The 15,867-nt window shown below is 43.4% G+C and overlaps 1 protein-coding gene across 1 annotated transcript; it reads left to right on the top strand.

The window, feature by feature from the left end:
* Nucleotides 1–13,938: 13,938 nt before the first annotated feature.
* LOC132876060 (trace amine-associated receptor 1-like) lies at nucleotides 13,939–15,024 on the top strand. Its single transcript, XM_060913302.1, has 2 exons — nucleotides 13,939–14,257; nucleotides 14,330–15,024. The coding sequence occupies exons 1-2, from the start codon at nucleotides 13,939–13,941 to the stop codon at nucleotides 15,022–15,024; spliced, it is 1,014 nt and encodes a 337-aa protein (XP_060769285.1).
* Nucleotides 15,025–15,867: the final 843 nt, after the last annotated feature.

Here is a 15,867-nt window from a genome sequence, read left to right as displayed (position 1 = left end):
TCAATTAAACACAGCTGTGCTGAATTTGCTCATCAGGACCTGGTGGTTAAAAGACTGGGAGAAACATGCAGATGGGGCCAGTGGGCAGCATTCAGGCTGTGTTTTGACTGTAACTCTTATTAACAGTGTTCAAGCTGTGTGTTGTGTGTAAGTGTCGAACCTTTAAGTGTGTTGTTCTGGAAATGATAACATTAAATTTAATTCCCTAGTGGAGGGAGGATGTCTGCCGGTGATGTGGTTGTGTTTAATTTCACATTTAATCTGTTGTATATATTTAATCAGTTTGGATTCTTTTCTTTTAAAATAGTTTCCTGTTGATTTATGTACAAAGTTTTAAGTTGTCAGTAAACTTTTGAGTTATTCATATTCTTCTGGTTACTTTATTCCTTTTCCCCAGGACTAACTTTAATTTGCTATATCCCTCACTCTCTGGACCTGCCAGGACTGAGTTGGAGCTCTGTCAGAACCACTATCATCAAGGAAAATTATTTACTGGTACATTGCAATATTTGCAACAAGTTGTATTTGGCAGGTGCATATGTGGAAAGACTTGGGGCAGGGAGAGCACACCTCCCTGCCCTACCATGTGCCTACATGGAAAGGCAAAAGCAGGGAGAGCCACAGCAAACCCCCCACCCCCACAGAGTACAGAACAGAGCAGGCATCAATGACAACAGAGATGACATTGATTAAGGTCAGAATATGGGACCTCCTTGCCCTTCCACATGCCTATGTGGAAAGCCTTGAGGCAGGGAGAGCACCTCCCTGCCCTATGTCCCTGCATGGAATGGCTAATGCTGGGAGGGTGGCAGCAGCAGAAATAGCATGGATTAGGGGACCTCCCTACCCTTCCATGCGCCTATGTGGAAAGTCTTGAGGCAGGGAGAGCACCTCCCTGCCCTTCCATGTGCCTGCAAGGAATGGCTAAAGCAGGGAGGGTGGCAGCAGCAGAAATGGCATGGATTAGGGGACCTCCCTACCCTTCCACATGCCTATGTGGAAAGCCTTGAGGCATGGAGAGCACCTCCCTGCCCTTCTATGTCCCTGCCTGGAATGGCTAATGCAGGGAGGGTGGCAGCAGCAGAAATGGCATAGATTAGGGGACCTCCCTGCCCTTCTGTGTGCCTATATGGAAAGCCTTGAGGCTGGAAGAGCACATCTCCCTGCCCTTCCATGTGCCTGCAAGGAATGGCTAAAGCAGGGAGGGAGGCAGCAGTGGAAATGGAATGGATTAAGGGACCTCCCTACCCTTCCATGTGCCTATGTGGAAAGCCTTGAGGCAGGGAGTGCACCTCCCTGCCCATTTATGTCCCTGCATGGAATGGCTAATGCAGAGAGGGTGGCAGCAGCAGAAATGGCATGGATTAGGGGACCTCCCTGCCCTTCTGTGTGCCTACATGGAAAGCCATGAGGCAGGGAGAGCACCTCCCTGCCCTTTCATGTGTATGCATGGAATGGCTAAAGCAGGGAGGGTGGCAGCAATGAAAATGCATGGACCTTAGCCTCTATGACAAGGGCCAAATGCAATGGTTAGATGACTGGGTCAACACATCTCCAAATTGTAGGTCATGGGGGTGTTCCTAGGATGCAGTGATTATCATCATCTATCAGAAAGTGGTCCAAGGAAGGACAATCAGTGAACCACAGAAGAACACCTGCACAACTGCTGAAAAATTAATGTTTGCGAGGATCGGTGTTAGAACACAGTGCATCACAGCTTGCTTGTATGGGCTGAGGAAGTGCAGACTGGTCAGGGTGCTCATGCTGATTCCTGTCTGCCAAGGAAAGTGCCTACAATAGACATGTGAGTATCAAAACTGGACCATATGTTACCACAAACAGGTGTGTCTTTGACCTACTATATCAACACAACAACCAGGGAGCAAACCAAACCAAACAAAGACCAGAGACAAGAAAAGGTTAAGTTGTAAAAAAAAAAAAAGTACACTTTATTAATAATTACAAAACTTAGTTAAAATTGACCACGAGTCCAATGTCCCAATATTCAGTCCAGTCCAGAGGTTGCCCCACCCTCCCTCCAAAGATGGTCTACACAGTTCCTGAAAACCGGAGAGAGACAGATGTTAAGGCACACTTATGGACAACCCTCCACACTCAGCCAGTATAAACAAAGCACCCTCCAAACATGCAAACCCCAGGTCACTACCCAGCACACAGTCAATTCAATAAATAGTCACTGCAACGATCCTTATCACACGAGTATGGATGGCTCTCACAATGCATGCGGGTTGAGGTCACACAGTCTAATGTCCACAGCGCACAAAAGCACTAAATGCTAGTGCAGTACCACACAATGTCCAAAAAGACCAAGGGAGGGGGGCTTCCAAAGGTGACTAATTACAGTCTATAAGAGTCTTTACTCCACAGCCAGCAAGTGGAGCTGTAAGATGGAGGGGAAGGAATTTCTGGACAGGGCTGACACAGGTAAAACACAATGGAGGAGTACTTAACGTGTACAAGGGAGGGCATGTCTACTCCTTCTCAGTCTCCACAGCAAGAGCATGGTTTGGCCCAAAGATGGTAGCTGGCCCAGGTGGGGGGGGTCTTCACCACGTGGGGTTCTCCAGGAATCCAGTAGAGCAGATGCCTTTAAGAAGGGTAAACAATTCCACCCCTCAAACTTCCCAGCACCTTGTCCCACCTCAATGTTACTGCCCCATCTGCAAAGCTGCGTTGCCCCCACACGCGCTGGTTGCTAGTGAAAGAGAGGGAAGCGTAGAGGATGACACAGGTTGAGACTTACACTGCAGCTCAATCTCCCAAAGGAAGTTACACAGGTAGTGTTTTGGTACTCCAACAATTCAAACCAAATGGCCACTTATCTGCTGGAGGGGTAGATGATTCTACCCCTCAGTTGTTCCACAGCACCTTCACAAAGACACCACAGTGGCTCCCACAGGGTCTCAGTTGAGTCTTCCACCACTCTGCTCCAGCTCTCTCTCTGTGGTAGTCTTCTCCCCAGCCACAGCGGCTCCCATAGGGTCTCGGTTGAGTCTTCCACCACTCTGCTCCAACTCCCTCTCTGTGGTAATCTTCACAAAGACACCACAGCAGCTCCCATAGGGTATCGGTTGAGTCTCCCACTGCTCTGTTCCAGCTCCCTCTCTGTGGTAGTCTTCACCAAGACTCCACAGCGGCTCCCATAGGGTCTCGGTTGAGTCTCCCACCGCTCTGTTCCAGCTCCCTCTCTGTGATAGTCTCCCCCCCCCCAGCAACCGCTCTACCACCAAGTGAACTGCCTTTATGTAGCCCAACCAATCATCAGTCCCCAATCCGGCTACACCACTAATTAACTGAGACAGCTGAAATGAAATCGTTAACACTAATCTGTTGAGGAATGCCCCAATCATCATACACCATTGTGATTGACACAGCTGAAGTCAATTGTTAACCCAACATCCACTAACTGGCAGCCATCTTGGTACACCTAAAAAAAATGGTTACCACTAAGAATTGTGACACTCCCCACTAAAATTCCAATACAGTTTTAACCACCCTGTGACACATAGAACAATGGAAGAAGGTAGCCTTGATTGGGTTGTCAGCTGGCATCAATGATACAGAAATGACATTGATTAAAGTGAGACAGCATGAAAGGGGAGAAGGTGGGGTGGGGTGAAGGTGGGTTGCAAAATGGTTTGCAGAGGAAGCAGCAAAGGTAGGTAGGTTAAAGCAGCTTAAATAAGGTGCTCTATGAGATATTTGCCATTAGAATGTGTAGAAGGGAATCAGCTGAGCTGACAGCTGCTTTGGGCTGGCTTGAGATCAGCTGCAGTCAGCTGATATAGCTGGGATTGAGGGCTAAGCTTGACTTTGTGGCCTGCCAGAACTACACTACACCCAATTAGTACAAGCCCAAAATTACTTGCAGAGGAAGGGACTTAACAAGCACCTGAGTGTCCTGTGTGGATAGAAATGGACAAAACCTTCTGATGTTGTAAAGGAGAAATCAACATGTACATAACACATTAGCAAGGTGAGAGAAAAAGGTCAGTTAATTGTCCATGGTTACCCCAAGGTTCATACACGTCAACCTATACGGATTGTCTGGAAATTATACGGATTTTAGCTCATTTCAAGGGCGTACGGGTGTATAAACAAAGTCTTACGGATTTTCAGTATTTTCTGACCTAAATTTATTTTGTGTATCTTACTTGAACATCATCAGCTGATCGTTGCAAAAACATACAAAAGCTTGATTTATAGACAAAGAACAGTGTGTATGCAGGGGCAGATAACCCAGACTATGTGAAACCGGATGTTTATTCCTCAAGCCTCGTGCAGTATCGCGACTGCGAGACTTCACTCGTTCCAGTCATGTGCACGATCTGTATTTAAACACGCCAAACGGTCATTGTTCGAACGATTTTCTCATTGTGCAGAGCGACATTGTTTACACCTGAGAGATTTTGAATAGCATCTGCTGAGTGAAAGAATGGGAACACTGAGAAAGAAAATGAGATACGGTGGGCGGTATCTTCCTGAATGGAAGGAGACATTTAATGGTGTCATTGTTCAGGCGAAAAATGAGGAGTACGCGCACTGCACAGTTTGTGTGCGAGATATAAAAGTTGCGGCGTCTGGAGTTTACGACGTGAGGGAACACATGAGGTCCAAACTACATCAGCGAAATTTGCACCAGAAACAGAATCAGCCGCAAATGATGATGTTTGCAAAGCCTAAGACCGATGATCAACCAACAAGTGTAATAAGAGCAGAAGTTACGATCTGTAATTTTATTGCTCAGCCCAATTTGCCGCTAGCCGTTGCGGACCACCTGACAACTGTTGCCGTGAATTTGCACGGACAGTACAATTGCGAAATCTATCAGCTGTAGGTGCACCAAAACAACAAAAATAATCAAAAAGAGCTTGGCCCCCGAAGCAACACCACCGATCATCCAGCACTGCCAGACATTGCCATTTTCCTTGATGATCGACGAATCCAATGACAAAAAGACGGACAAGCGACTGGCCGTTTTGGTGCGGATCTTCAACATAAACAGAGGGGCGAAGTCAAGAATCATAGACATGCCCGTGTGCAATATCGGCACGGGCAAGGTGATTTTCGACATGCTGGACGAAGTTCTCAGGCAAGTTATATTTACTTATTTATTTATTAAGTTTGGTGCGATTCGAAGGCTATAAGGATTTTATGTTGATTTTATGGATTTCTTCCTCTGATACTACAGGTGGACGCCCAAAGGGCTTGACATGTATGAAGGTTGCATGCAGTGACCAAAGGTGAGATCAGAGAGTTTTCCAGGGAGATCACAAGATCCTAATGTGAGTATGAATAACCAGGGATGAACAGCAGTTCAGTTTTGATTGGATTAAATTTCAGATGAGTTCTCATCCATGATGAGCTGTCTGCCCGACATGCTGAGATCTGACTGATACACATGATTGTCTGAGGGAGGGAAGGAGAGGATGAGTTGAGTGTCATCTGAAGAGCAGCGGTATGAAAACATGTGAGGATATGACCTCACCAAGAGATCGAGTACATAGAGGGGATGGGAGAGGACCAAGTACTGAGCCTTGTGGGATACCAGTGTCCCATAAGTAGTCTGCATGCTGCAGGTGTGGATCTCCTCCACATCATCTGATATGACTGACCTTCCAGCTAGGAAGCAAACCATTGCCATGCTGTGCCATGAATTCCAAGACTCATAAGGATGAACAAGAGAGTCTTGTGGTTTACTGTGTCAAATGCTGATGAAAGGTTGAGGATAAAGACTGATGACAGTTTGAATGATCTAGCAGGATGTAAATTCTCAATGATTGCCAGAAGGGCAGTCTTTATGGAATGTGCCACTTTGATGCCAGACAACTGATGACAGTGCATTTGTGGATTTTAGAAATAAATGAGAAGTGATACGAGTTGGTAGTTGCTGATGTCTAAGGGATCCAATGGGCATCAATGGGATTGGATCCAATGGGCAGGTGTTAGGACTGTAGGAAAGATGACTTGCATGATCTACTCTGTTGTTAGATTAAAAAAATGTGCCAGTAAAAGAGAAGGGGAATCCTGAATGTGTAATGTAGGAGTGGGGTTGGAGTGAAAGTGGCAATTTTTTTCAGCAGTCAGGCAGGATGGTGCAAGAGGAGCCAGTGGGTTAAATAGTGAATAAAATATTATGTACCTTGTCAGGTTCTTGTGAAGAAGGTTCCATCTTTTCCTTGTAGGAGGCAGTCATAGCAGAAGTCACTTCAGATGATAATTTGGACAGGAAAGGATTATAAGATGAAGATTATGTTGTGATTTCTTCCACTTTCACTCTGCTGTTCTTAATTCTCTCTGATTGCTGCAGAGCCCATCCAATAGTCAAAGAGCAGGGCAAGAAATCTTCCTGGGTTGAGAAGATACAAGGAAGAGGAGAATCATGGATAAGAAAAGTGAGGAGAGGAGAGTATCTGTGGCTTACTCCAATGGTAGGGAGGAAAATCAGTCAGGGTTTGGAAGGGATGATATGGTGTAGGAAATTACAGATGGGGGTATAGAGTGGAGGTTTTGGTGAGTGGGAAAGAAATACTGATAGCTGATTTTAGGCAAGATAGGGAGGGTGATGATGAAATATACTAAGTATTGATCAAAGATGGTGGGCGGCACGGTGGTGTAGTGGTTAGCGCTGTCGCCTCACAGCAAGAAGGTCCTGGGTTCGAGCCCCGGGGCCGGCGAGGGCCTTTCTGTGTGGAGTTTGCATGTTCTCCCCGTGTCCGCATGGGTTTGCTCCGGTTTCCCCCACAGTCCAAAGACATGCAGGTTAGGTTAACTGGTGACTCGAAATTGACCGTAGGTGTGAATGTGAATGGTTGTCTGTGTCTATGTGTCAGCCCTGTGATGACCTGGTGACTTGTCCAGGGTGTACCCCGCCTTTCGCCCGTAGTCAGCTGGGATAGGCTCCAGCTTGCCTGCGACCCTGTAGAAGGATAAAGCGGCTAGAGATAATGAGATGAGATGAGATGATCAGAGATGTGGACCAGGTCTTGGGCATTTCCTCCCTTGTGTGTGGGAGGGCAGCTATTCAGTATCAGGGAGAAGGAGTGCAGAAAAGGGAGAAGACAAGAGGCCTGGAACTTGTCAGAGGGGAGGGAGAAGTTTCAGAGGACAGTGAGAGGGGTGCTGTCTGTAGGGAAAAGACTGAGGATTATATCCATTTCTTCAAGAAAATCTCCTAGGGGCCCAGGAGGGCAGTAGATGACAATAATGAGAAGGTTGATCAGACAGGTAACTGTAACTGCATGGAATTCAAAGGATGAGATTTTGAGATGACAAGCACCATCATTTGGCGTGAAGCACCATCTCTGACACAACTGTAGACTTGTACCACCATCCCTGCCAGAATCTCGTTGATTGTGAGAGAAAGAATAAGCAGAGGACAGAGCAGCCAGTGTAGCTGAGTTCTATGGTGATATCCAGGTCTCAGTTAGTGCCAGAAAGTCAAAAGAACAATGGGAAGCTAAAGCTGGGATGAAACTAGCTTTCTTCACAGCAGATTGGCAGTTCTGGAGCCCACCTACCATCACTATTTGAGGCTGGGACAATAGTGAAGGGTAGATGAGGTTATTGGTATTTCAGCATCTGGTTTATGGATGAGAGCTTCTGGGTCTGTGAGATGTGATGACAGAGATAGGTTTGAGGCACATGTCCACAGCCTAGTCAGGAGTGAGGTCAATGAATTTAAGTAAGGGTGAGAGGAAACTGGTAACTGTAACTGAACAAGAAGTGGAAACAAACACCATTAACTTAACACTTTTGATCCAAAATTTTGCTTCTATTCATTGCAGAATATGCTTTTGACCATGACAGACAGCAGATAACCTCAAAGATATCTTAGTAAGACCTGCCCACAATTCACACCATAAGAGAGACTGAAACTACTCTTGATTAGCCACCTGAGAGAACTAATTAGGATAGACCACTTTCAAACAACACTATAGAATCAACAATACTATATCTATCTATCTATCTATCTATCTATCTATCTATCTATCTATCTATCTATCTATCTATCAGTCAAGTCAAGTTTATTTGTATAGCGCTTTTAACAATAAACATTGTCACAAAGCAGCTTTACACAATTTGAACGACTTAAAACATGAGCTAATTTTATCCCTAATCTATCCCCAATGAGCAAGCCTGTGGCAACGGTGGCAAGGAAAAACTCCCTCAGATGACATGAGGAAGAAACCTTGAGAGGAACCAGACTCAAAAGGGAACCCATCCTCATTTGGGCAACAACAGACAGCATGACTATAATATTAACAGTTTTAACAAGAAGTCAGTTTTGTTGATGTTATAAACTCTTCATTGATGGAAACTTGAGTGCAAAACTGTTCATGACAACTGCAGTCCTAAAGTTAGCAAGTCAACTGTAGTCCTCAGCCATAAAAGCATTACTGTAAGAGTCCAGAGCATCCTCCAGGTGTGACTTTCAACTGTCCTCATGGGGCCATCCTCCACAGAAGTGATGCGATGAGACTCCAACCAGACACAGGGCACCAGGATGGATCAGGCAGGTCCGAGGAGCAGAAGAGGTTCAACATCTCGATCCCAGGATCAACATGTAACTCAGAGGGACAGATTTGGGGGGGGAGAGAGAGGGAGAGAAAACACAGGTTGTTAGGTATGCCTTCTTGTCCATGCTCTCGCGGAAGGCGGTCGCATTCTCTGTCTCTCCCTTCCCTTATCTTTCCTGCTTCTGCTTCTTCTGTCTCGTCTGTCTAGTATCTAAACTTTTGAGAGACTCTCTCCAACATGTAACTCAGAGGGACAGATTTGGGGGGGAGAGAGAGGGAGAGAAAACACAGGTTGTTAGGTATGCCTTCTTGTCCATGCTCTCGCGGAAGGCGGTCGCATTCTCTGTCTCTCCCTTCCCTTATCTTTCCTGCTTCTGCTTCTTCTGTCTCATCTGTCTAGTATCTAAACTTTTGAGAGACTCTCTCTGCACTGCTCTCCAAACTAAAAACCATGGAATTGATAAACTGGTCTCTTCACGCAATTGACACAATCTTCTTGACGAGAAGCCTGGGTTCGGGGGAACCAGCCTGTCCTGCCGGAACGTTCGCAGCTAGCTACACGATGGATGCGTGGGAGTGGTGGCGGGTCGTGTGCCTGGTGGTTCTTTCTGTGGAGGACATTGAAGACATCTACCTATTCGGAACCATGATTACAGGACTTTTGGTGATTGGATTAGGCATTGCCCTGGTTTATCGAGGAAATCAGAAAACAGTGACAGCTGTTCAAAGCCCCATAAAGCTGCCCGACATGATTGAAGCAGTGGGCAGAGCTGTTGGCACTCAGACTGTGGCTATTCAGAACTTGAACTGCAACATGGATAACATCATGGAGAAGCTTTCAGCTTTGCAGAGAAAAATGGATTTGAGAGATCAGAATAGACAATCAGAGTAGTCATGTAAAGGAATGTGTCTGCTCAACCCAAGACCAAACAAGCCCAATCTTATCTGCTTTCGGCTCCCTCAGACAGCACTGGCCTTGGCCAAGGCCATTACTGGGAAAACAATTCCCCCCAGAGGTCACTGCTGTTAGACTCTCTCGTATTCCTCCCCCCTCTTCCCGCAGTCGCTGCTTCACCCCCAGTGTGACAAGTGGGTGCGTGACCAGCACCATCATGGCTACAGGAGTGGATGGCTGCTTGCTTGTGCTGGGTTACCTCTACCTCCTGACTGATACATTTCATGGATGTTATTCCTATGTAAATATGAGCATAACTGCTGTGCCACAGCTTTTTCAAGGATCTTGGAGATAAAGGGGAGGTTTGATATTGGCTGATAATTGGACAGCTGACAGGGATCAAGGTCAGGTTTTTTAATCAGGGGTTTGATAACTGCTAGTTTAAAGGATTTGGGTACATAGCCAATCGTAAGAGAAGAATTTATTATTTTTAGACGCGGTTCAACTACTTCAGGTATTATCTGTTTGAATAGACATGTAGGTAAGGGATCTAGTATGCAAGTTGAGGCTTTTGATGCTGAGATTAATGAAAGTAATTCAGTTTCTCTAAGGGCAGTAAAACATTCTAATTGCTGATCTGATACAGTTATATTGTTAACTACAGGGTCACTTACATTGTCTGACCTTAAATTAGTAGTTTGAATTTTTTGTCAGATATTCTCAATTTTGTCATTAAAAAAATTAATGAAGTCATTGCTACTACATACTACAGGTGTGCATGTGTCTATAGTGGACTTATTCCTGTTTAATTTTGCAACAGTATTAAATAGGAAACTAGGATTATTTTTGTTATCTTCTATTAGGGAGGAGAGATATGTTGATCTTGCAGCACTAAGAGCTTTTCTATACTTCAGGAAGCTCTCCTTCCACGCTAATTTGAACACTACCAATTTTGTTTGACACCATTTACATTCCAATTTTCGAGTGGTCTGTTTTAATGTGCAAGTGTCATCATTATACCAGGGTGCTAATTTTTTGTCTCTGACCATTTTCCTTTTAAGGGGAGCTACATTATCTAAGGTATGGCAGAATGTTGACTCTAAGCATTCAGTTGCCTGATCAAGTTCTGCAGGGGCTGACAGTGACCCAATCAAAGTTTGATAACTCTGGGAGATCATTTATAAAGCTCTGTGCAGTAGTTGATGCGAATGTACGTTTAATACAGTAGCGTGGTGAGGTGCATATATTATTACTCAGACATAGTTTGAATGAGATGAGATGAGATGATGATCTGAGATAACTTCAGACTGTGGAAGTATGACTATATTGTCTATGTTTAACCCGAATGTTAGTATTAGATCGAGGGTGTGACCACCATTATGGGTCGGTCCGATGACATTCTGATTAATCCCTACTGACTCTAAAATGGACACAAACACTGTTTTTAAAGGGTCTTCTGGGTTATCGAAATGAATATTAAAATCTCCGACAACTAAAGTTTTGTCTAAGGAAATAACCAGATCTGAGATAAAATCTGCAAATTCAGAAAGAAACTCAGAATATGGCCTGTAAATAATAAGTAATGGAATTAACTGGGTAGACTTATTTTTTGAGGCTACATACATTATATGAGTATGAAGAACTTCAAATGTATTAAATTTATAACCAGGTTTTTGTGTTACACCTAGATAATCATTATAAATAACCATAACGCCTCCTCCTCTGCCAGTTAGACGAGGCTGGTGTATATAACTGTATCCAGGAGGACTCGCTTCATTTAATGCTATATATTCATTTGGCTTAATCCATGTTTCAGTTAAACACAGTACATTAAACTCCTGATCAGTAATGAGTTCATTAACCATTAGCGCTTTAGATGTAAGAGATCTAATATTTAATAGGCCCACTTTTAGATCAAAGGTGCTGGCAGCAGCTGTACAGTCAGTATGATCTAATTTTATACTGATTAGGTTACTGGAAAAAAACTCTCTGAATATTTCTACCATTTTGTTTAGCTCAGGGAACAGACACAGTCTCGATGTAGTGGACCCTGAGTGACGACTCTGTGCAGCTAGCAGACAGTCAGTTTAGCCTGTTCATCTGCTCCCTGGCCTTGGCTCTGGATTGTCAGGAATTAACTAGGCCTGTTCTGAGACTATGACCTATGCTGCAGGAAATGAGAGCAGCACCTTCCCGAGTGGGATGGATCCCGTCCCGCCCTAACAGGCCAGCAGTGCCCTCAAAATTAGCCCAATTATCTATAAAGCCCACACTGTTTTCAGAGTACCACCTGGACAGCCAGCAGTTCAGCGACCATAACCTGCTGTAAGCTATATCGCTATGCTGCATTGGGATGGGGCCAGAGCATACTACAGCATCGGACATCACCTTTGCTAATTTAAACACCTCTACAAAGTTACTCTTAATAACCTCAGACTGACGAAGGCATATATCATTAGCTCCTGCATGGATAACTATCTTTGAGAACCTGTGCTTGCCTAGGACCCTATAAGATTGCCTGTTATGTCTGGCACCCTGGCTCCTGGTATACACCTGACTAAAGCTGCTGGTGGACCTAAAGGCTGAGCTAATTTCACGTGCCGTATGATAGAGTCCCCTATAACCAGAGCTTTTTTCAGGTTTCTCAGTGGGTGCATCACTAAAGAGAGCAAACCTGTTCGACACGTGACACAGAGAGGAGTGGTGCTCCAGTGGGCGAGCCTCAGCGGTAGCTTTGGCTCTATGCTTATGCCGCCGAGCCGTCACCCATTCGCCCCGCTGTAAGAGCTCTAATGCTGGAGTTGGGGGATTACTAACTCCACCTCAGGCATCCAGACTTTCCTCTACAGAAACTACACTGTTCTCACATTCACTGGCCTTTTCTAAAGTCTGGACATGCGCTTCTAGCACTGTAATCTTCTCCGTCAGAGAGCTAACTAATCTGCACTTATCACAAATAAAGCTATTGCTAGCGACGGAGGAAGAATGACTAAACATCCTGCACTCAGCACACTGAACAGGCTGAAGGTGTTCAATAATGAAAGGATTCACGTACCTTAATCGAAGATCTGTCGATATTAAAGCAGATCTGATGCGGATGGCCTCCGCTTGTGGTCTTTACGCAGGAGGAGAAAAAAAGAAAAAGAAAGCTTCTGGTCTCAGCGTTCTTCCGAAAAAAGAAAAAAACGGAAAAAGGAAAGCGAAAGTGGAAAGTACAAAAAGGAAACCGACAGTACAATAAAAATGAAGATGATACTGATATCTATCTATCTATCTATCTATCTATCTATCTATCTATCTATCTATCTATCTATCTATCATATCACTACAGTGTCATGGCCACTCAGACAACTGCAGCCATCAAAGTTTCTAGGGAAGAATTACAGTAGTGTTTTCCGTTTGCCTTTTGCTGCATTATTATATAGGATTTCTCCTCTCAACCATTCACACACATGGGCAGTTTAGAGTAGCCAGTTAACCTAACCACGTGTCTTTGGACAGTGGGGTAAACCGGAGCACCTGGAGGAAACCCATGCATACACAGGGAGAACATGCAAACTCTATACAGAAGGGCCCCAGTTGGCTATGAGGTTTGAACCCGGAACCTTCTTGGTGTGAGGTGACAGTGCTAACCCCTGCACTGCCCCTTCAACAATACTAGTGGCAAGAATCTAGATCTAACTGAGTCAAGTAGATAGTACACAAAGGTCTCAATCCTACCTTACTAGTAGCAAAGAAATTCAAAATAGAACACTTTAAAGCACACTTGAAGACTTCCATTAAGCTCAACTTCTGTTACAGAGATATTAGTGTGGGAATACAGGTATTGATATGGGAAGACTGTGTATGACTGTGTATTTCTCCCATTAAGTCCAAGCCTGGGTTTCAGTGTTCCACTGTGATTCCTAGTTTCCTAGACCTTTGCCTGTTACTTGCTTTAGAATTGGGAATATCCTGGTGATCACCCAGTCTGCCTGTGTTTTGAGCACCACTATGAATTCTGACACTGATTTCTGGATTTTCCCGAGTAAATTCAACTGTGAATTGATGCATTTGTGTCTGTCCTCAACTCACTACATTACACCCTGTGTGTATGTGTGTATGTGTGTGTGTGTGTGTAAGTGAGTGAGTGAGTGAGTGAGAAAGAGAGAGATTGATTCTTCAATTAATTTTGTTTGCTGAGCTGTTTTTTGTTCTTCTTCCTCTATCATGTCCCATCAGGGATTCATTTGACAGACGATTGGCTAAGATGGACTATAAATGCAGATGTTCTTTTCTTTTGTTAACTTTCCTCTACATGGTACACAGTGAGGTATGATGAATTATAAATGCAGTCAGTCGCATTCTACACTATTAGAGTGCTTACGTATAATACATCTGTCAAAGTTGTTGGACTGTATGATATAATGCGATTTATTATATTATGTGAATGATGTGGTAATAGCACAGTTTTACCTTGATATTAATTTTCTCCAGATCTGGAAGACATTGTGAAATCTGTAGATGGACGATATCATCAGTTTGGATTTATCAGAGGAGCCTTCACTTTGTTTCAGTTCATTTAACACCTCGTGTTTGAAGATTGATTATCCTGTGCAAGTCCGGGTTTTGCTCTACATCCTCTTTAGCACTTCTTCTCTTCTCACTGTATTTGGAAACCTGCTTGTGATTATAACTGTTGTACATTTCAGACAATTACGCACATCAACTAATTACCTCATTCTCTCTCTGGCTGTTTCTGATCTGCTTGTAGGAGGAATAGTGATGCCTCCCAGCATGATACGCTCTGTGGAAACCTGCTGGTATTTAGGAAACACCTTTTGTAAAATACACAACAGTTTGGATGTCACTGTGAGCACTGCATCCATTTTTAACCTGTGTGTTATTTCTTTAGACCGATATTATGCTGTGTGTCATCCGCTTCTGTATCACAGTAAAATTACTCCTAATACTGTTAGATTAATGATCATAGTGTGTTGGGGCTTTTCTGCAGCACTCGGGTTTGGGATGATATTTCTGGAGCTCAATATTCTTGGAAATGAAGAGTTTTATTACAATAACTTCCTTTGTGAAGGTGCATGCATGATTTTTCAAGCTAAAGCCGCAGCTGTGGTGTTTCCTATGTTCTGCTTTTACATCCCTGCAGTAATCATGCTCTGTGTGTATGGGAAAATCTTTCGCACTGCACGAAGACAAGCTCATGCAATTCAATCCACAAATGCACAGATGAAGACAGCTGAGGGAAAAGCCAGTGTGAGCAAGTCAGAAAAGAAGGCCACAAAAACATTAGCCATAATCATGGGAGTTTTCCTGATTTCATGGTTGCCATTTTTTATCTGTAATTGCTTAGATCCATTTACAGGATATTCAGTTCCTTCAGTTGTGTATGATGTATTACTCTGGGTGTCATATTTCAATTCAGCATGCAATCCGATAGTGTATGCATTTTTCTACAGCTGGTTCAGACATGCATTTAAAGTCATTTTGTCTGGTGAAGTATTCCTGGCTTCTTCTTCACACACCATTTTTTTACAATTGCTTGTTTTAAATGAAACTTTTTGTTTGGCTAATTATCATTTTCACAGGTGAAACAAATCTGTCAGGTATTTAAACATCTGAGGCAAAAAGATATAATCGGCTGTACAAACATGCAAAGGTAATATGTAGTATGTTTTGCAGATAATAATGTAAAATCACAATAAAGAGTAATACAAGCTGGGTGTGATGTTTCATCATTTTTTTAAGTGGAAATTAATTGTTTATATATTTTCACAAAGGCTATTTATGGAACTCTAGCTGAAGATTTATTATTTTGTATTTATCATAACTTGTCATAATTGAGCTGAATAGAGGAGGGTTAATGTCCTTGCTCACAGACCAAAGCCTGACAGCTTGGTGGTACCAGGATTCAAACTCACAACCATATAATTCACAACTCAGTCTGCTGAGCTCGTACTGCCCTAGGCATACAGTACATCCTAACGATCAAAACCGATGTGACATTAGCAAGCAAAAGCACCTGTGTATAATGTTGAAATTGTGAATATACAGGCCCACACCCTCTGTAGGTTTTTGAAGGTTTAAACCACACCTTATCACCCCAACAACTGCAGAATCTGTAATCGTTTAATTATAGTATTCCAGTAATTATATGTAAAGTATTTACAGTGGTGCATGAAAGTTTGTGAACCCTTTAGAATTTTCTATATTTCTGCATAAATATGACCTAAAACATCATCAGATTTTCACACAAGTCCTAAAAATAGATAAAGAGAACCCAGTTAAACAAATGAGACAAAAATATTATACTTGGTCATTTATTTATTGAGGAAAATGATCCAATATTACATATCTGTGAGTGGCAAAAATATGTGAACCTTTGCTTTCAGTATCTGGTGTGATTGCAATAATTGCAACTAAATGTTTCTGGTA

This window comes from Neoarius graeffei, chromosome 2 (genome assembly GCF_027579695.1).
Source record: "Neoarius graeffei isolate fNeoGra1 chromosome 2, fNeoGra1.pri, whole genome shotgun sequence".
Classification (NCBI taxonomy): Eukaryota; Metazoa; Chordata; class Actinopteri; order Siluriformes; family Ariidae; genus Neoarius; species Neoarius graeffei.
Note: the sequence above shows the minus strand (reverse complement) of the source record. Positions and strands in the feature narration are given on the sequence as shown.